The sequence below is a fragment of the Phlebotomus argentipes genome, unplaced genomic scaffold (genome assembly GCF_947086385.1).
Source record: "Phlebotomus argentipes unplaced genomic scaffold, Phlebotomus argentipes genome assembly scaffold_4, whole genome shotgun sequence".
Lineage (NCBI taxonomy): Eukaryota > Metazoa > Arthropoda > Insecta > Diptera > Psychodidae > Phlebotomus > Phlebotomus argentipes.
Genome location: NW_026776174.1, coordinates 12,495,425 through 12,517,699, shown reverse-complemented (window position 1 = coordinate 12,517,699; position 22,275 = coordinate 12,495,425). Strand labels below are relative to the sequence as shown.

Here is a 22,275-nt window from a genome sequence, read left to right as displayed (position 1 = left end):
CAATTCTCCCCGGAATGTCTCTGGCACTCACTGTGCCAACAGACTCTGCAAATAAGGTCACGCCGCGTTTGTCCAAGTGGAGGCGCCAGGTTGTTTTTGCTACAGATTCTCTGACCGGGAAGTTTTCTCAGTTGGTATTCCAGACCTGATTTTTGTCTGTAAATGTGATCAGCATGACTCGACTTCACATTTTTGCCTATAAATTCCCTTTTTATTATCTTCTAAGGTTAAATTTAATGTAAAGTTTTGGTCCATGGTGATGTTTTCCGGGTTTATTTGAGTTTGAATTTCCCATGCAGGATTAAAAGAAAAATACAGATATTTATATGTACCTGAAAGTCCCAAGAATTGATAAAAATTTTACAGCTTTAGGGAAAGCTTCTGAAATATCTATCGAAGTCATCTCAAAAGTCCTTCGATGAGCAGAAAAATGAAAATTCACAACACCAGTATAATTCCATATGATATATTATTTGTCCTTTTGATTAAATAATTTATTAAACAATATTATTCCACATTTTAAAAATAATTATACGACACTTGTCTCTCCACCTCAGCGGGCGACAAATTTCTGCCAAAGATATCTACTCGCCAACATGATAAACTGCCTACGAATCCGCTGGATTTCTCGATGGGGTCATTAAACTCCGCCGATTGGCGTCGCGGTGGAAGATTTGGCATCTCTCTAGTAGGCGTGATTGGCCACGAAGAGCGTGGCATCTCCAACTGCGCCAGCGACGCTGCCCGCGACGTACTTGCCCAGCGATGCGTCACCGTTGGCCTGTGCATGGAAGAGATCGAGTGGGAAGAGAGAGAGAAAAGCGTTTAGACGAAACCTTCACGCTCCATGCCAATTGTTTCCTGGTGAAATGTGCGAAATATCACGATAAGGGGTTTATCAGTCTCCAATCTTCAATTGTTAATTGTGTGCAATTGCTCTTCATCTCGACTGTCGTTGGGAGAGACAATTGTGTGTGACATTGAAGCTCGAGATTGATCCACCCCGGCGAAATTGAGAGAAAACACACTTTGTTGAATTGCTATCTGGTGCAAGGATACACACTCAATGTTGCCATCAGACCGCAATAGTAATACAAAAACAATTAAGCTCTAAAAGAGTGGCACACTTTCTCGCATCTCCGGCAAAGCTTGCGAATATGCTCGACATGACATTTTACTGCCATTGTCTCTGGCGGATACAATTATAAAGATGGTATTATTAGCTCAAGCGTTATTTACACAGAGTCCCGATTATTGGAAATTCAGATCCAACCAGCGCGCAATTAATCATTTAAAACATAATCCTCGACAGTATTTATCTCATCTGTTTATACGTTGGCGTGTGAGCGAAATTTTGCGCGGAGTTTTCGTTGGAAAAGCATACGCGGAAATTCGCTCTTCAGCGTCCGGAAATGATCTCTTTGTTTTCCACGAGTCAAATTCACAAAGTGCGTTTTTGCAGGCTACTTTTTTTCATGATTAGAGTGAGTGATAAGTGATGGCTTGTTAGTGGGTTTGCTTTGAAGACTTCTTAAAGGCCACTAATTGAGGCACTGACAAACATCTCAATCTATTGTCTACCAGCGAAGAAAACAGCAAATTTACTTACCAAATTTGGGCAAATTTTGATTGTGCATTTTTCTGGATATCAATTAGCGACTCAAAGGCGAGAAGATAACAAAAAACAGCCAATTCATAGAGAAACACAGATTGTAGAAAAATTTTGTTGTGTATTTGCAAACCAATTGGACGTTTCTCGACAGAATTCTTACACAGCAGATCGTCTTAAGTAGCAAAGACAACAAACTAATTTACATGCAATACGGAAAAATAGTTGTAAAATAAAAGTTGTAAGGCGCAGTGCTAAAATGTTCAATACAGAGGCTGAAAGAGCGTGTGAAGACGTCAATGGGGATTTTTTTTACCCATAGATAAAGTGTCTATATTGTTGTGTTTATTGATAATTTAGTGGATTTTGCTGTCTGTGTGCGTCTTGTGTGTCGCCAAACTCTATGTGCAGAAAAGTGTGTTCATCCAGTCGTCCAATTTGGTCTCCAATACAGCGTCTCCGTGTTCGTGTCTTTCTGTCTTTTGCTCAATAGGCGTGAGATTTAACGAACAGACTAGTTGTAGCCGCAAAAGAGGGAATTGAACCGGCTTCGTATTTTCCCTGACAAGCCAATCCATTTGCCTGTATATGTAGGACGTAAATAAATTATAAAATGTGTGAATCAATTCTTAAGCCAAAAAACAGTTCTGAAGCACAGATTAACGATGGAGTGAAAAAATAACACACAATGATTTACGACTTGAACTAGAATTGTTTCTAGCGTAAAACCGGAGAGGTGCGATGCTGTGTACATCAGCAGACTTTTCCGGGATGTGCAAAGAACCCATGTGAACATCAAAGACTTTTACCACCACCAATTATGTGATTTTATGTGACAATGTTTACATATGTGTATACACAAGAGCGTCCCCAATATTTGACTCTCGTCACTCAGCGCACAAAATGATTAAATCACGATCAACTGATTCTCTCTCACCGTGTTTTGCCTACAAGCAATGAACCTCGTTCGACAAATTAGCAAAGAATTCACTCAAGCAAGCATAAGTTGTTTATCCAAAAGCAGGAGTTAGTCATTAGCCACTGAATGAGACATAAATTGTATTTTGTACGTCGTGAGTGCAATTCACATAAACAGTGATTAAAGACATAAAAGCCTTTCTGCTTCACCAGTCGTTCAGTGAGCTTTTGCACTAAAAATGTATTTTAATCGTTTTTAAATCTTGTTATTCGCGTTCATATGTTGAAAATAGGTGAATTTTTACTACAGGGAGGAAATAAAGGATATTAGCCTATAAACATATAACCTTTATAGCATATCAAACTCCGCCCACCGAAATGCTCCGCCCACACGCAAGAAATGTTCTGCACGTGAAAGCACGAGACATTCTCATATGCATCAAAACATTGTAATCTTGTAGTTTTCTCTTAATTTCAAATAAATCATTCTCCCAAATTGACATTGAATTTGTGCAAATTCATCCAAACTGTCGGACACGGACAGTCTTTCTGAGCGTTGATTTATTATGAAAAGTAATAAGCAGCTAAATATAGAAATCTGTCTTCTCTATTTATATCAATCGCACAGTAGAAGAATAGAGAGACATTTCTCAACCCGAGGTTAATTCAGCACCGAAATCATCTTGCTTTTCTTATCTTTTCACACTCATTTTTGGACTCATTCCAGAAACACTTTATCAGAATTCTCTTCAGCACCGCTCAAAGTCAATTCGAGACCTTTTGTTTTGATCTTTTAGAGACAAATGTCGCAATAATTTCCGGAAAACCCACTGTTTATCGTCGCAAAGTATCGAGATGTGGTAAAAATTAAGAAATTAACACAGCCGAGAATTGCAATAATCCGGAAAAAGTTTATTTATCTTCTGTCTCGTGAGTAAATTGCTTCTGAGCGGATGGAAAAAAGGCATAAAAGCAAAATACACAAGGCAATTTTCACCCTGAAGCTTTATAATTGAGTTGTGGTAAAATATTAGGTGGAATTTCCTTCACACTGATTTTTCAATGATTGCACTCTGAGAGCAGTTTAGTAGTGAAATTCCACGAATTCTCAGCGCATGGGAATGTTCTTGGCTATTTATAGCGCGCCACAACTTATTGCTGTTAGTGGAATTATCCCAAAATTGTATGCATTTGCCGACAGTAACCTTTAGCGCGTGGAATTGCACTGTCTTCTTCCGCATATTGGCGCGCGGGACAAGTCAATGAGGTGGTCTTATTATTTCTCTGCACTTGATACAATTTCTCTGGCGCGACTCTCCTGCGCCCGCGTCGCTAAATGCTGCTATTTATCTTCTAATTAAATAAACAAACGTGCGATGATGAAAAAGAATATGACGAGCGAACGTGTGCAAGGAGTCACATCCACACCAAAGCTGCTAATGAGGTTTATGATGGGGAAATGTATGATTCATTTTTTCTCGCCGTGAGTGCGATTTAGCTCATGCGGGACACATTTTGGCAATTATCAAGGGGGAGATTAGTGACTGAATAACTTGTGAAAACATCAATTTTTGTCCACAAAGCTTAAGAAAACATTTCAACTGCGAAGTTGAGATGAGCATTTGTGTATAAAGAACCACAAGCAAATGGGAAAATGTAGTAAAGAACCCAGATTTGATAATGATGCCTCAAGCAGTAACAGACATTGCTGTGCAGATTTAAACCATACTATCTCCCCCTTGGCAATTACAACTCCTGCACAGGGAAATGCAGAGAGAAACGTATTCGCATTCTGCTGAAAATTATCCACTCAAAGTCATTGAGAAGCGACAAAAACGCTTAGCCATTGCGCTGTGATGGTTCTTATGGGAAGCAGGTAGCAAGAGGAAGTAAGCGACTCACCTTGGCGCGCTTGATGAGCTCGGCCTGTCCAGCGGCGACGTTCTCCTTCTTGCCTCCCCAGGCGCGCAGCACGGACGCCTGCAGAGCGCGTCCGTAGGAGAATGTAAGCGCCCACGGCCGCAGCAGAGCCACTTGATTGATGGCGCTTAGGTGCACAGAGGCCTCCTCCTCCGACTGTCCACCGGACAGGAAGGTGACGCCGGGCACGGCGGCCGGCACGGTGCGCCGCAGCGCCGTGACGGTGGCCAGGGCAACTTCCTGGGGTGTATACTTGCGCGGGCAGCTCTGGCCGGCCGTGACCATGTTGGGCTTCAGCAGCGTCCCCTCGAGGTACACGTGGTGGTCGTTGAGGGCCTTGTACACGGCCGCCAGCACGGTCTCGGTCACTTTCTGGCACCTGTCCAGATCATGGTCGCCATCGGGCAGAATTTCCGGCTCCACAATCGGGACAATGCGCTGCGACTGGCAGATGGAGGCGTAGCGCGCCAGCACGTTGGCATTCTCCAGAATGGCCTGGTAGCTCGGCGTGTTCTTGCCGATCTTCAGCACGCAGCGCCACTTGGCAAAGTCGCAGCCGTCCTTCTTGTACTGCGCGCAACGCGCGCCCAAGTCATCCAAACCTGCAAAGTGGGTGGCAATTGAGCATAAATCTCTGCAAACTTTGTTCTGTTCATGCGGTGATGCGTTAAACACACTTATTTTACGACAGACCCGCTTTATTGCGTCTCTACACAGAGAATCTCTTTCAAAGGGGTTTTAAGTCTCATGTGATTCACGTGCTGGCCTCAAGTGAGATCATAAAAGCACAAGTGACACATGATGTTTAAGATAATTGCTTCGAAATACACGCAGTTCAGTGCGATCTATCGTTTCGCAATTCAATTTAATGCCAGAATTTGACGCCTCTTCTTTATTAACTTAGATAAGATTGCAGAAAGTGCTCTTAATCTCACGATAAAACCTACAATTCTATACCTTTAATCCAATTACAATTCGAATCAACATTGTGCTTGTGAAATGTTAACCACATTTTTTAAATTTAGCCTAAGAAAAACGGAAAAAGGACTTTTCGAAGTAATCTTTACAGAAATGATTAAAAATCAATTTATATTTTATTTAAGTACATAATGAGATTTTTAAATTATACTTTATCAACACATTGTTCCATCAATTGTGCAAGTTCTTCATTCTCATTGTAAACAAATTGAGCAAATTGTCTCTTCGTGTTGAAATTACCTGCAAAACACTTCCTTGAAGTCTGCTATTACACTTCCGATCAATCGAGTGTTTTGCACTGATAGCGCGGCAAATATTTGCCGACAGTGAAAGGGTTAAGCGGCGATCACATCTCAAGATCAATTACACACCGTGTTTTGTGCTATTTTTATCATACGAGACCGCCGCATTTGTCTACAATTTCTATGATCGCGCTCTCGAAATGCATTCAACCTCCCTTCATCTGGATTTCTGACGCAGATCCAGTGAACAGGAGATGATTTTCTCGGAAGAGATTTATTGGACGCGCAGTGAGAAGAATGGAGAGAGAAAAAAATGTCGGGAAGCACGGCTATTAATTATCTCGATGATCGCCGTGAATAATTCACTTTTGTGCAGCGCGCCGTAAAAAAAGGAGAGTGAATTTTCCTCTCACTGCAATTCAGCTTGTTTACGGTGACATTTCGAATTGAGAGTGTGAGGGATTTTGTGATGGATAGTTGAACATGAAAGAGTGCCTGTCGCATGTGGGGATTCTGGTATCACATTTGTTGATATATTCGTTAATGTTTCACAGTGTTTCGAAGGCCAATCATTTTATTCATCTGTTCAGAAGTCTCCTTGATTGCGAAAAGAGGTGGCTTTTCATGAATGGACTTTTGGCGATGAAAGGAGACCGCAAAACACACCCGGATACCAATTCAAAACCACTAAATTCGGTGTATAGTATTTTCACATTTTCACTATGAGCTCATTTATTGATCTCTCGCTTGCCTTTTAAAGTGAGGGTGATTTAATTGTGCGACCAGATTCGCAATTCTTCCGCGTTTCAGTCTAACGATTTTGCAGACGAATTGAAAAAAACACTGTCTAAGCTTTACGACTTCTGCTCAAGAAGGAATTTCCAATCATTTGACACATGTTTAAAGACAGACTGGGAAATTATTGATTGCAGATGGAAAGTCATCACAGGGAATTTCGTAGAAAAATATCTTAACTTGCTATATTTACCACTTTTCTTAGAGCATCGCCATCAATGGCAGGATTTGGAAAGACACTTGAGACTCCACAGAGACAGAATTGGTGGAAAAAGTGTGTGAATTTAGCTGAATTTCCACAGAAATGTCATTGATTGGAAATCAATTTCTAACTGTTCAATCAACTGGCTAATTTTTGCTCTCGCTAGACATTCAGAGAATCAAATGCTGCCGCCAATGTTTAATGGCTGTGTGGGTGTTTGGCCATGAAATCATCGCAGTCTCGCTCGAAATACCCAATCTAATGAAATTTTTGATAGTGTAAAGTTTCTGGTATTCCCGCGATTTCAAATGCCGATGTCACATGAACAAATCTCTCTGCTGTTTAAGCCATCCTGGCGGTCTTCTGTGTCATACAGATTGATTGACACCGCCATCGAGCCATAAATGTTGCCCAGACAATAGTTTAATAAATAAAATCAATTAATCTCTTCTCATCGCCATGAGTCAATGAACGCGGCCAAAATCGGAATCACAAAGGCGCGCTGTTTGATTCCAAACTGAGACAGGAACACGTGTTTCTCTGCCTGATGCATCATCATTGAATATTTCTCTTAAACTGCAGACAAAGTGAGATTTTGCATTCACATGCAGCTTTTCTCCAGATGGATTCTCCGGGGCCAAATAATGCGGCCCAAATGGAATGACGGAAGAGTGAAACCGCGTGCAAATTTCTCGATACACTCTTAGTCACAATCTTTTGTGCTCCAGCACAGAAAGGTAGCGCACATAAACAGGTTAAAACTCTTCTCTCCTCTAATCATGGTGGAAATTTATTGGGTGATCTTTTCTGTGGAAATCAGAGAAGCCAATAAAGAGAAACGAAGTGGCAATCAGTCGACGAGGAGAGATACATATTTAATGAGAGAACAGAAGATGTATTCTATTTTTGTGCTCAATTGACAAAGTGACTTCTGCTATTGACATTCAAGTGTGCGATAGAATGATAAGGAATTGGGTTGAATTTTACCATTGCAGCATTCTCACAAATGTAATTAGATGTTTTCTCTCCTAATGGAGGCAATCTTGTTTTCATTCATCACGCGATAGCGCGGATAAGGAAATTTTATGGAGAATAAATCGGTGGAATGATGGCGTATCATTTACAGCATAATGTCACCATTGTTTAATTGCTTCCCGTGAGGAAAGTCTTTTGGAAAGAGTCAATTAGGCTCCGCCCATTCGAAATCCACGCCCACTCGTGTGCATTTGCTCCATTGTTTTTCCTAGTTCAAAGCTATGTTCATTTCCCAATTTCATTTCTGGCGAATGAATTCACGTGAATTAAATTGGAACATCGTATCTTTATTCGTATTCTTATCATCCATAAAATAGAGAATTTCTGTGATTTGTAACGGAAGCTAAGTATTGTGCGAAGCTCTTAAGTCTGTGCTTCCGAACAGCTCATATGTTGATGACCGTTGGTCAGAAATCATCAACAATAGTCAAAAAGTGATTGAGACATTAGTTGGAAGGACAAGCGACACGTTTTCCCGAAAATATCGCGCAAAACACAATCAATCACACATTGATTGATTGGGGAAGAGATTCTCTGCCGACTAGCACGTGATTTATCGTCACACGATTGATATCTCGCGGCGGTTTAATTAACATTTCGCTCATAAACGCGTTCAAGGGTTAAAATGCTTGAAATGCCAAAGTGACGAAAAGTTGCGTCACTCAATTTTTTAGGAAATCTATTGCAAATTCTGACCACGATGAAACAACACACGCAAAGTGAGACAAAGCGAAGGCATAAAGGAGTGCGCGCTTTTTCCTCGATCTGTGGCACTTTGCCATTCGGAAGAGACGCTGGCTTTTTTTTTGTTAGGTACAACGCGGGTTCAGCGTTGGACTGAATACATAATTTACAACGCCATCCCGCAATTGGCATTTCATGCCTCTTCATTAGATTCACACGCAAATGTGTGGCGCAAGCAGAGAACATTTTTCGGGGGGATTTTTAGCACCTCAGCGAATCTCTGTCTTTTTGTCCTCTCGCGGAATTTATAGTCGAGCGGTGCGCATTTAAATAAAAGCATCATCGCACTTCCAGTCGCAAAGTGGGTCATTTCACCCACATCGCGCTCGCCGCGATGATGAATGGGAAACTTGAGATTGGGCTATAAATAATGATTAGTCCGAGATCTGTGCGAAAACATACCTTGAGTTGTGCATTCGCCTTCCGAGCCGTACAAGTCAACGACACCCTTGTCCACTTTGATGCCGGGAATGATGTTCTTCTTCTTCAGCAGATCCACGAACGATGTTCCGTCGTCCGCCTTCTGGTACAGCGTCTCGTGGAAGAGAATCACTCCGGAGATGTTCTCAGACACCTTGTCGTCGGCCGTGAAGAGCAGCTGGCGATACTGGCGACGAGCATCGTCCGAGTTCTCCTGGCCGATGTCCTGCACAAGGCAAAAGAACAAGAGATTCATTAGAGGATTGTTGAATCCATGAAATAGCGTGGAAAACTCACAGCCAAGCGCTTTCCCATGGTGCCAACGGACTCATCAGCAGCCAGGATTCCCTTGCCGGGTGCTACAATGGCCTGGGCGATCCTCCTGAGCTCATCCTGAACCTCCTGGGATGGGTAGTTGAAGTAAGTAGTCATGTTGAGACTTTACGCTCTGAAATAGGACATAATCCCAAAATTAGACGCCCGAACACACTTTATTCATCAATCTGTCCTTCAGCTGTGACAAGAGATTTTATAGTTCTTCTGATGGATTGTGACCCACAAAGAGATAAATCGTACTCAAGAGTGGAGCACCGTTGCCAGTCATAGGAGAAATATTTTTGCATTAATTTATTAATGTTATTCCCATTTTACTACGCGCCCAGCACTGTAGAAAAGCACGTTTGAATCACTGACCACAGACACACTTTGTATAACAATGCAGCCGAGACACACGCCCATACGCCTTTTCGTGTGCAAAAAAATCCACCCACTTTTCTAATGGCACAAAAGACCACTCAAGAATCCCTGACAACTCCTCCACACCCAAAAATCTGCAGAAAATTTGGGATTTGGGAACAATCTTGACTGGAATGCCAACAAAGAGAAGATTTAGGTCGCTTACCAATAAAGTACTCGCGATCTTCAATGCTTGTCCGTTACTGTGCGGCCTCATGAATGAGATGCGGAATTTATTCGCGAGCTGCCGTGACGCGTCAGATGACGAAATTTATGAGGAGTTTTGTGTAAAGTCCAGAAATCTGGCTCTTTTCAGCGATTGGAGGTAATTTCAATATTTCCTCGTCTATTGCAAAAAAGGTGACTCGACAGTCAAAAGGGGTTCGTCATTTGATCGGACTTTTACTTATTTTACATAAGAATATTCTGATAAATGAATAGAGATTTCTGAAGCAAAAGTGAATTAGTTCTTGACATCTAATTCTCGTGGCCAGGAAGTGACAAAATAACGAATGCTGAATAAATTTATCGGAAAGTGGAAGGAAGAATTGACCTTCCTCAATGCTGGATTTAACCGTATTCCATCATTTTTACACCGTTTTGCATATAATTACCGGTCGGAAAGTCTCCCCGCGTTTCATATTTGATAATTCATAATCAGTTGCGGTGTGAAAAATGAGCGCTCGTGCTCTAATTACCTTATTATGTGCAGTTATCAATTTCCTAAGTGGTTTTGCAATGTCTTATCAGAAGTGTCTGTTTTCTGGGTGAAAAACAAGCGCCGGTGGAATGAAGTGCCCCTTCTCTAAGTCAAAAATAAACCACGAGATATCTCCAGCTGACCTTTCGGCTGGTTTTTGGCATGGAAAAGACCACGGAATCCGGCGCCGAGATTGGCGGAATCCGGGGGTGTGTGCGTGGCATGGAAACCGACTTGCTGGAGTGGTCAGAAAGCCTGCCGAGAGCCAAGGTTCCCGGACGCTCAGCGATAAGACACCGCGTGTACACAAAGTATGTGTGGCAGAGGAAAGCAAACCAGTCTGACTTCTGGAGAGCCGAAGGAATTTCTCTCTGACCTTCGGGGAATTTCTCCCATGCGCTGCATCTCAATGTCGCCCAGAGATTTTTTTTCTCAAGCCCGCGTGATTGTCGGTGATCTTGATAAAGGTCATTGGAGTGAGGCATTAAAAATACTCTCGGAAGATGCTTGGCTGCTCGACGCGCGAGGGTGTGAAGGAGGAAAGATAAAGACTTGAGAGCGTCGAGAATGAAAGTCGTGACGTCGCAGAGACGCAATTGATGCATTTTCAGACGCGATTTCGTCACCGGAACGTGTTCAAGTCTAAACTGCTCTCAAAAGGTCACACAGAGGTGCAATTTCGCACCGCGTGGCGAAAGTCCAGACGGCGAAAAAGGCATTTTAAGACACTCCGACTCCGCGTCCGGCCTTATCGAGTCACGTACGGAATAATAATCAAAGCGGGGCTCCGAAACACGCCCAGAAACTCCAGGACACTCTGTCACACCATTTAGAAACCCCTCGGCCGTGGAAAAGAGGCGAGACGTGGTGGAAAAGTACTTGAATGAAGCTGTACTCACTGTAAGTGGTGTTTTGTGAAAATTCTGCGTGACCTCTTCTGGAAGCCGTGCGCCCGGGTCGTGCAAATTAGTGAAACTGATAAGAGATTTTCGGGAACTCGCTGTTCACTGACAACAATTCGACCTTGCACAATGACGGTCTTGTCAACGCATCATCAACATCTGGGCGCCTGCAGCGACCTCTGGCGCGTCATAGCCAGTGAGTTGGTTTGAAATTAGACGTTGAGACTCTTAATTTCTGTAATTTCACTATGGCTGAGCACAAAAGTTGTGAAACAGAGCAGGGAAAATTATCCGCAATCTTGTTGAAGCACCTCAAAAGGTGAGTGAGACAATGAGGAACATTGTGTCATGGGAATAAATCCATTCTGCTGACCCATTTTCACTTGTTGAAGTCTTGAGAGGGGTTAAAATACACTCTGAGTGGTGTAGAAAATTATATATAATTTCCATATATAATGCTAAATGTCCGCTCTTAAATTTATTGATTATTTATGGATTTAAAGGTATTGTGCCAAGCCAAGCAGATCCATTCCATATGAATTGAACCACAACATTATATCTTCTGTGTTATCTATAGGTATACAGGAATCGATTCACGCGTGCTTTGCTGGCCTCTTTTGGGATCAGAGAGGCAATAAAAATACAAAATAATTACTTACGCACCAAACACGTCGTAAAGTTGGTATCCAACGCACATCCTTCGTCGTGTAATTTAACGGCACTGTTGCTCAATTCCTGAAAAGTGAAAAAGCGGATTTCATGGAAGAAATAATCAGGTGAAAATACGCTGGCAATCAATGACAATTCTCTTATTGCAACAATCATTTATTTTTCACTATTTTTTCGCAATAATGCGTGAATAACACATGTTGAGTACATTGTTGTTTCTTCTTTATTTCTTTTTGTAACATTGCTTCTTGGTAATTGGATAGTGGGGAAGAAGAATCTCGGCAACGAAGAATAATATTTTCATTTTCACCTTTTTTTTTTATTGGAAAGAAACCATCATCGCTTAGATTTTATTTATTGATGGTGTTTGCGGTGACTTATTGATTTCTTTGCACTGAAATATGAAACGTCCCGGCTTGAAATTGTTCAACATGGGAAAAGTTGGATATTTTCCTTTTTCACATCAGTGTCTTTTCTCACGATCTTCAATAAACAATGAAGACAATTAATCGAACAGGAGTGGGTTAAGGTATCGAAAATGGACAGTGTAATTGCTCAAATTATTCTCCGGCTTATTGATTTTCTGTGATTCTCTCAGAGTTTTTCGGATGAAGCAATGGAAGAGATAAAATAATCACTCTATTTTCGCGTCTAAATCCTTGTCTCAAGCATTTTTTATTTCATTTGCATATCTCTACGCTTCATCTACCTTTTTGCTTGTGTAAATAAACAACCTATGAGTTTTTTTTCCCTTTTTCTTCGGCGCTTTCCTTCCACTTTTCCTCTAGTTCTTCGCACACTCTTGCACACGCTTCACTATCTCTTCTCCATCATCCACGTCAATCTCAGATAATTTTCCCTCCATCAGAACTCCACTGACTTGCATGATATTCACGATTCACCCTCAAATCGAGGGGAAGTTTTTAAGCTGAAAAGTTGGCAAAATTCTCCCACTTCTTCTTCTCTTCTCTTCGCTCTTTCTGTGTGGGAAAAGCACGGCATCTTTTTTGTGTGTGTTCTCTGGCTCACAATGAAAGTCACATGTGAAGTAATTTTATTAAATTTCCATGACAAATCACAAAATTGTGAGGGAAAAGAAATTGCACAATTTCCTCCGTTTTGAGCATCTGTGAATTGTTGCTGGGCATGATTATTGTGTTTTCGCACTGAAAACCTCACTAATTCATATGCTTATGTTGCAGAGTTGATGATTTTCACACAGATTTAATAGTCTTCAATTAATTTTTTTTTATTCTGTGAAATGCTGCACTCAATTCTCTGATTAAACTCACTATCCAGAGTTTAGTGCACTGCTAAAGAGTGTTTTCAACTTATGTTTCGTTATTTCTGAGGAGATGAATAAATTAGTGCAATTTCCTGCCTTTCCTGCAGTAAATTCAGAGGGTATTTAAAATTATCCATGCAAAGTTTCTCGTGGATGCGATGAGTTTCCCAATAAACAAGAGGAAAACCCGAAAGAGAACACTCTCAAAACTCTCAACTGCTCTGCCACTAATGAAACTTTTACAATAGCTCTCTTCTCACTTTTGTGACGATTCAGGGAAGTCGCATAATATGTGCATTTGCATTTAGAAGGGATTTTTTTTAGAATGAGTGAAAATCAGAGAAAGAATTGGCACATCGATCTTGTGAGTTTAACCGGATATTAAATGCCGTGTAGTTTTGACTTAACACTAAATCTTTTGAACGAACATTTTCCGGTGGGGTTCACGGGTTTTCCTTCTTCCTCCAATAACTCATGTCTTATTTTTCTTTTGGAGCAATTTGTGCGTTCATATTTGAGCTCCTCTTTTGTTCAATTTATCGCCCATTAGATTATCAATATATTGTTATAAATTATCACATAAAAATCCAACAAGAATTTTCATATCATCTAGAATCAATTATTCAACTTTTATCAGCATTTTGTTGTTCGCCTAATGTAATTGTTGTATGTACAAGAAATTCTAACTCCTTGCCTCGTCCTTTATCGTTTTGCTTTTACCTCAAACACGTTATCTAAAAATATTCACAATTATTGTATGTTTCTCATTTGAGAGTGTGTATTTTCCTCCTTTTTGTGGCCTCTTCACTATGTGTGCACTTTACTATGTCCGTCTTAATGCAAATTTATATTACACTGTGGTTTTGTTGCTTTTGTATCTCTGGCTATTTACATTTTAGTGCTATTTGCTGTGTCTCCTCGAGAGCGGCTGCTGATGCTGCATTTCTGGTGTGGGAGTGAAGTTTTCGAGGAGGCAGGAAGCAAAAAGAGCCCCAAAGAGGGACAGAATTGGTGTCCATTTGGAAATATATCAGTTATGCTGTCGAGTATTATTGTTAATGTCAGCTACAGAATTCCTCGTCTGCTCGTTTAGAGAATATTGCATTTGCTCTTGCCGCGGGAGGACTGGATGAACTCGTTGCCGACGGAGCCACCAGTGATGGTGCAGCCCATGAGCTCCCGGAAAACATCGCCCACTTTGTAGTTGAACCTGGAAAAATTGCGGCGTTGAGCAGTTTTGACGAGGAAGGTGAGGAAAAATCGATGGTATATTTACTTGGCGGAACATTCCACATAGCCACACCTCCAGTGTTTCCGCACGAGGGTGGAAATATCCTTCAGCTCCTGCAAACAGAAAGAATGCCAAAGAATTTATGGCCTGAGCCTCAGAAACCGCAGACCTTAATCTCTACGTCCTCAAAATGATCGCCAAGGGTTAAATTTCTAACTCTCTCTCAAACACTCTATAAAAGAATTCGTACTCTTAGCATTTTCCCGTATTTCACTGATGTGAAAATGGGTGAAAATACACGAAAACCGCATGAGTGGTGATGAAAAGAGAAGTTTTGATGTCGCTCTCAAACTCTATTGTCATTTTATTAAACTGGAAAGAGCTTTTCCACACTTTACCGCGCAACATTTGAATAGTTTAAATATTTGTACAGTGAAACTTTTTACACAGGAAAAAATGAATTTTGCAAAGTTTGGATGAATGCTGAAGAACTATGAACGAATCATGGAAATAAATTAGTTTCATCCAATTGACAGGTTTTAAAAAAGGTGTTCATAAATGAATTAATATCACCGATCGATGGAGAAAATGATCCACAAAAGTTCGAGTGTTTCTAGTCAATTATGTGCTGATCAATCGCAATAAGAAGTTTATAACTTAGGATTCTTTATATAGATCGCCTTTTCTGGGTTGATAATAAATGTCTTTGCTTTGAATGCTCTCAAACGTTTCCCACTATCGATTAGAAGGCGTGCATATTAAAAGCTCTAACTTATGCATATATTGCCAGAAGCTTTTTCACTATAAAATACAACCAATCATTATTGCGCTTGCGGTATTTATTAGCAAGAATAGCTAAACGTTTTTTCAAATAATAACTACAGCATTCCTTCCCTATAAATTTGGCGTAAAATTTGTGAAATATTTAAGCGTTACCACTTAAAGTGAAACATGTTCGGGAAAGTATTCTTGGAGAGCTTATTTTTCGATTCTGTGTCTTATTATTTCACCAATAGGACAGAGTAAGTTTGTGTGTTTCTCTATAAAGTTTATTTTTATCTCGTTCGCGGATGCTTTCAGCAGTCTCTTATTATTATTTATTCATTCCATGTCTTTGCCACTTCGACTCTCCCACGGACGAATATGAATTGAGTGCTGGTAATGTTGTGTAATAGGGATTCGGCAGGATATTCACGGAGTGAGAGATAGAGTGAACAATAGAGAGTATTATTGCTATGTATCTGCTGCTCCGATGGCAATTCACGCTGCTGGAAATTGGTCAATTTGCCTGTTCGTAAGGGAATGGAATTTTTAATCTTCTGCACAGAGCGTGAGCACTTTCGCTGGGCCAGGAGGAGTGGAAACTTTTCCGAAAATTACGTGTACTTTCACATGAGAATATTGCAGAATTTTCCCATCACAACTTTTTGGCTGTGGATTTGCTGGAATGATTGATTTGAACACAAATTTGAGTGTCATATAATTGTTGAGTACATAATGCTGAAGCTTCTTTGCGAACTTTTATTGATTGCAGTTTGTTGAGGAAAGAGAAGACGATGCGCGCATGTGAGTTTTGCATATTTTCCTCACACTTTCCTCAGTCAAATCATTTTCACCGACTAATGAATTATGCGAAATTTAAATTGGATAACTTAAGTGACCTCTCTTGATGAACTTATCGCCCGCTTTCGAGCGTCAAATTGACGATGTTGAGAAGTGAGAAATTGAAAATTGAGTATAAAAGTTCTTCTGAGATTCCTTTTGAAATAGTACACTTGGAGATTTTCAATTTTCCCCACACACACACTCGCACACAAACACACACATTCAGGTCACAAGTTTTGGGAGGCATTTCTTGTGTGGGAGCATTTCTATCATATTGTTTCCACGGGCGGAGACCGAAAACTTCTCACAGAACTTTGAATTTCGGGAATCCTCGGTGGAAGTGAAACAGTCACACATTTTATTGGTTTGCTGAGTAAATTTAATTTTCACCTTCACTCCTCAGAAACACTCTTGAGGATTCCCCTTGCTTACGTATGTTGTTAAGTTATTGATCTGAAACCCTAGATGTACCTTTGGGTTGTATATATGAAATTGGTTCGGAAATGCATCTTCTGACGGAACCCACAATCGAGTTAGTGGCTGAGATTAATTTGGGAAATTGTTCATTGGGTAGCAAATCGGCAAACTAGGTTAACAATCAGTTAGGACGCTGAGCTTCTCGTCCAGGATAATCAATCTGTGTGCTTAAAATTATGCCTTTGGAATAAAATTTATGTCTGCCGCTGTGATTGCCGAGTATATCCCATGAAATTCGACTTAATGCTGATGAATTAAATATCTCCAGGACATGTGAGTGGAATTTCACTTATCTCCTTTGCGGCAGAAATCTCTCCACCTCGAAAAATCACTCCTCATGGTCACATTCTCGTCACCCAGCAGTTAATGGCGAGATTAAGCTTTAATTGTGGTTTATACCCCAGCCGCCCGCACTTGGGCAATAGTGTGTCTTCAGAGGACATCGTTAATGCATGGGCCACGAGAGGTCAAGCACGCGGTGGACACCCACTGATGGCCTCGTAAATTCCTGGCGATTTTTCACTGGCGAATCCTTGGGCGAAGCAGCAGCCATTGCGCGCCCAATTTATGAGCTTTCTTTAGGCTTGGCCAGTCAACCGACATTTATCTCGCTGCCATGTTTTATTGCACAGCATTCATGAGCTCATTATCCCAAGAAATTACAGAATTAACTGTGCTAAATCACTTTATACATTTTGATCATCATTAATATCAGCTGAGAAATTATGATATGCAAACTGTATACTGAATAATCTTGGACTCTTTTGCAGTCCTTCTTTCTTTCTCCCCACCATGTCAATTACAGTGAACCATCAACGTCTTTGGGGCGTATTTAAATGACACAAGTGGGTGTGCGAGGAAGGGTGGAATTGGGAGATTTATTGTGGATTTTCTTCGATATTCTTCCTTCGACACTTCACCCGGCGTTTCTCCTAGAGGAACGCACAATTCCACGCAAAATAAATTGATTTGCGATCCATCTCGCCACAAACTTTTGCCCTCCGCCCACACCCTGGAAATTAATTTCAATAATAGAGTGAGTATCGGAAAATAATTTGCCAATTTCCGGAGAGCAAACAATACGGTATTTATTGGCAGAAGTATTATATTTCACTGCGTCTTCGCGCGGCACTTGTGCGGGTGTTTGTTGGTGGGAAATAGCGCAAAACTATACTATAACAGCCAATCGATGAGCAATAATTAATTAAATAGAGTGTGTAATCGATTGAAAAGGCAAGGAGCAATAGGAGGAGGATTCCCTCGAGGAGCACCAATATTGACACTCACCTGTGAATGGGGATTTGTCTCGGCAATTAAATCGAATTTGTTACCAACTACCATAATGCTAAAATCACGATGACTGAAGCTTTCCAGAATTTGGTCTCGCATCGAGCGACAATACTGCAAAAGAGGGTGGAAAATGTGATGATTTACACAATTGAAAGTTTCACCTTCAAGACAAGTCTCGCAATGTGCTGTGAGATGGGAAATTTCGACTCACCTGAAATGTCTCCAGATTGCCCATATCGAAGACCAAAACGTAAGCATGGACATTTCTTAAGCCTAAGTAGCCGTTATTAAATTCCATTAGACTATCAGTTGGAAAGCGTTTCTGCGGAAGATACAAGCGAATGTGATGTTATTTAGCAAACGACATTTGACTTTAACATCTTTTCTGTAATTTCACACTACGATAATAGATTGAATTGCATCAAATTGAAGTTGAGAAGTCACATCGCACAAACTGCATGACGCAAGTTTGCTTAACTTCACATGAACCTCTTCAGAATTTCTCCGAGAATTAGAGTGCATGCAGAAGATTCAATGAAAATTCAACTTTAAATTGAACTATTGATATCAAACAATAGAGAGAAGTACTTTAGCAGACACACTCAAGAACTTTACAGTTTATATATGTGCATTTCCATTTTATTAAATGAGTGCATTTCTTGCAATTTCTTAAAGCAAAGGTCAATAAAGGTTAGTCTCTTTAGTCTGTTTCTAAAGTTATATATTTTGAATATGCGACAATTTCTTTTATTCTACTGGCGATTTAAACGAAAAAAAATGTCCTGAATTATATATCAGACACTCTGAAAATATACACATAATTGCGAATTCTAATCCATCAGTGAATAAATTATATGACTTGAAGTGTGTCTCTGGGGAAAAGAATTCTATTTAAAGACTCCAACAGCTCTCATTCATGGTGCAAAAGTGCTTCACGTCTTTTCGGCCAGAGAATGTGGATCAATGGGCTTTGCAAAGAATGGGGATTTCAATTGTTGTTCTTACCGGTGTTGGAATATCAAACACTATCAGCTCGCGAATGCTTGTGTCGCACACCACGCAGCTTCTGTATGTGTTCCTGCGTCCCGTCGCAATGTGACGCCCGCTAAAGTCATGCTTGAAGAATTGCTGTGGCGAAAGAGAAGAGCGTGACACTGAATTTAGCCGTAAATATGAAGCGAATTCTATTGACTCTTCATCCTTGACAATGATTTCGGAATCTCGTGGGGTTCCTCGTGCCACAGTGAAATCTCAATGCGGGGAATCAAATTTGTTGTCAATGAGAATGATCAGATATAATCGTGTATCGCAAGTGTGCATTTGTGCCAATGCAGAGAAATCCCCCTGAAACACCCCCAAATCCTGGGACAACCGATCGAATTGCTCACCCGAAATAATACCCTTGGTGACAAGGAAGCATTCCCAAATAGACGATATGATGAAGATGGATTCAAAATTATTGACACTGTCGCTCAATCCCCTTTCTCATCTGTTTGCCTAACTTCCGCTTTGTTGTTTCTGTTTTCGCTCTGCATAGATAAATAAATTTGGTGTTGATCCGGAGTTGGAGCGTTGGAATTTTGTCATAGTTGCTGCTACACGCCTAATTCGGGTCTCAATGGGGTTGTGTGTATGCCTATAAATTCCAGATTGGGAGTGGGTGCTGATCGGGTGCGAGGTGAGAAGTAATCTCGAGCCCCGAGACGCGTGCTTGTCAGCTCTTGACAGTGAGGGGATTCCGCAAAGTATTAAGGTGATGGTGCGGTTGGTGTTCATTCTCGGGAGTATAAAACAATTGTTCTGTCGCTGTAATAAAAGGGTGTGTGTTGTGCCATCAACTGACAAATTCATATCCAAAAAAATATTTCCGCAGAAGTGAATGCTCGGCATAAGAGGAGAGGAAGAGCGTGGGAAGTGGTGCTTTGGGAGACGAAAGCATCTCTCGGAAATGCTGCGGAGCGCCTTGGAACGGAAGCAGGCAGAGTGAATGATTGATGTCCCTGTGGATTTTTCTATTTATCTCCCAAATACATGTTATTGTTGTATAAGGATGCACACTCGAGGCACAGATTTTTATGGCTACCCTTGCCGACCCCGAAGATCAAAGAACAATAGAGGGGTGAGAGGGATTTTTATGATTATGTATCTGGCAACATATCGTGATTTTTTTTATGTGTAAACAGCGCAGCAATATTGTAAATATCCTGGACATTATTCGTGATATTTGTGCCAAGTGAAATAAAGGGAATTTTTTTCTACGTGAAACTATAAAAACCATTTTTATCACTTGCTCTGTTCAAATGGAAAATCCAACAGTTGCTGTAAATTTTAATAATTGTCAGGCACATTCGCATTGCATATATGGGGCGTTGTTTTATTCAGTGAAAATAGAGAAATGCAATTTCCAAGGCAATTCCCAGCACTTTAGCCCCCAAATTTACGGTGAGTATATTTTACACAGTGAAAATGAACTGTGCTTGTATGCTTTATGACTCCGAATATTGATAAAAATTGCTCAAATTTCATTGATATATTAATCCTGCCAAGTATATTGATCAAATTGATGTCTCAAAATTTCTCAATGTGATTGATATTGGCAAGATGCAGAACATAAGAAGGATTTCCAGTGGAAAAGACACTCATTGTGTATTCTGCTCGTGCTTTCCATTTTTAGATATATCGAGAGTATCATTTAAAATGAATAAAATGCCCCCAACTGTTTTTCATCGACAAATAATAGCCTTCGGATTTGAAGTATATTGTCAATCGATGATTTGCGTCGCAGATGAACAACAATATCCATTGAAATATGATTAATTTTGCGCCCATTTCAAAACGCCTTTCATTTGCCCACTAATGTTGTCTAATTTGCACTCTAACACTTGCGATATGTGTTTACCATGTGAAGTCAAGACCGCAATTCAAACAGTTTAAAATCATTGCCGCGAAATGCAATTTACATTTCAATGGAGAAATATTTCACACTGTTTGAGAATGGTCCTTGACAAATGGGGGAAAATTGTTCTTTTTCCGCTTCAGTTTGGGTGAATTTTGAAAATTTAATAACATACACAGACTGCTTTAACCGAATGCCATCGAGCTCCGAAGAAGGAGGTACGAAGTAATGGAGAGAATTCTATTAAGGGATGTGTATGTGTATAGAATTTGAAAATATATAGGGCTCCCACGGTGAGCTTTAGAGATCATTTCGAAACAGACAAAATTGCTAGAATGCCATCAAGAAAATTGAAAACACATTTCCTCAGCTTCTACTTTCCTCTCTCTGCCAACACTACAACCCCAATTTTCTCTATCTGCCTTAATTTAACAAAGATTTCCCCGGATCGCTTTAGAGCTATTCAGAGTTAAGAACGGATCTTTTGTGTATGAATAAAGGAGAGAAAGATTGTCAATGCAAAATATTCGATTGTCTGCAATATCATAGGGACATTTCGCCATTCCGGAAAAGCGATGCAAAGAGGAAGGCATTTAATTAAGTGTCAGGTGCAATAAATGGGAAATTTCACAACAAAATCTCCGTTGGTATTTAATTGAAAGGCGCACCACTCCTTCCCACTTCAATATCGACTGTCCTTGGTTGATATTTGTGCGTCCCGATGGTCGGAAGGGGTGTGGAAAAGTGAGGGGGAATTGAGGAAAAGTGGGACAAAGGCGGAGTATGTCTCTTCAACTGACTTTTCCCTTAAATATTCATACAATTCCCACGATCTCTTTGGCCGCTTGTGGCGATGTCTACAGTCGCTTTCCCTCCCCAAAATTAATATTTGTCAAATGACAGAAAATTTTCTTTGAAAATTCATCCCAAGAAAATCTTGTTGTATACATAATTAAGAAAAATAATTTATTCATTGTATCTCTCGAAGGGCGAAATTTCTGAATTGGCAATTTTTTCCTCATCAAGCCCAGTGTTTACACACACGCGCACACACTGCTAAAGAGAATGGCAAATGAGGGGTTTTTCTCATGATTTACCTGCAAGAGGCTGGTTTTTCCAACACCCGAGGCCCCCAAAAACGCCGCTTTAAGGGGGCCTTGCAACCAGGGAGGCTCTGGTCCCTCCAGAGTGATTCGCTATGCTGAATTGCACCTATTTTGAATATGTATTTTCATACCTAGACACAACTTGCTCTTGCCCATGCCATAGTCACAATAGTACGTATTGTCAATTAGCAGTGACTCCGAGTGCGTGGGCGATGAAATATTCCACATATTATGCCGCGGTGAATAAATCTCAGCTGCCGATGCCACGATAAGCCTAATCACCTCGCCTTTCGCGCTGCGCCTCACGCATTGGATCCACCTTCGGGCCGCACTTTCGCTTCACACGTCACTATTCTTATGGTAATGTGCATTTTATCACAAGTTGGAAGTTGAACATTTTACATCCCCATTTTCCGCACTGTTGTTCAAAAGTTGAGTCAGAAAATTGTCAACTAATTACCTTATCTCTGTGCCCTTGCGCCACAGTCTCTGGGTGATGGGAAAAAAGCTCCGAGG

The 22,275-nt window shown here is 40.7% G+C and overlaps 2 protein-coding genes across 4 annotated transcripts; both read right to left on the bottom strand.

The window, feature by feature from the left end:
• Window positions 1–452: 452 nt before the first annotated feature.
• LOC132258806 (fructose-bisphosphate aldolase) lies at window positions 453–11,437 on the bottom strand. Of its 3 annotated transcripts, XM_059756291.1 has the most exons (6): window positions 11,198–11,437; window positions 9,161–9,311; window positions 8,846–9,089; window positions 4,430–5,049; window positions 2,117–2,191; window positions 453–781 (listed from the first exon to the last, which is right to left on the bottom strand). In XM_059756291.1, the coding sequence occupies exons 2-6, from the start codon at window positions 9,293–9,295 to the stop codon at window positions 686–688; spliced, it is 1,170 nt and encodes a 389-aa protein (XP_059612274.1). In that variant the 5' UTR covers window positions 9,296–9,311; window positions 11,198–11,437; the 3' UTR covers window positions 453–685. The 3 variants fall into 3 exon arrangements, with proteins under 3 accessions (XP_059612274.1, XP_059612272.1, XP_059612273.1); XM_059756289.1 differs by lacking the exon at window positions 2,117–2,191 and having other exon boundaries at window positions 11,198–11,432; XM_059756290.1 differs by lacking the exons at window positions 453–781; window positions 11,198–11,437 and adding an exon at window positions 9,765–9,867 and having other exon boundaries at window positions 1,711–2,191.
• A 567-nt stretch (window positions 11,438–12,004) lies between these two features.
• LOC132258513 (ras-like protein family member 10B) lies at window positions 12,005–21,987 on the bottom strand. Its single transcript, XM_059755843.1, is given in 6 exon segments — window positions 12,005–14,364; window positions 14,431–14,498; window positions 17,755–17,868; window positions 17,969–18,079; window positions 18,763–18,885; window positions 21,751–21,987. Coding segments are annotated over 6 exon segments (774 nt in total). The 3' UTR covers window positions 12,005–14,243.
• Window positions 21,988–22,275: the final 288 nt, after the last annotated feature.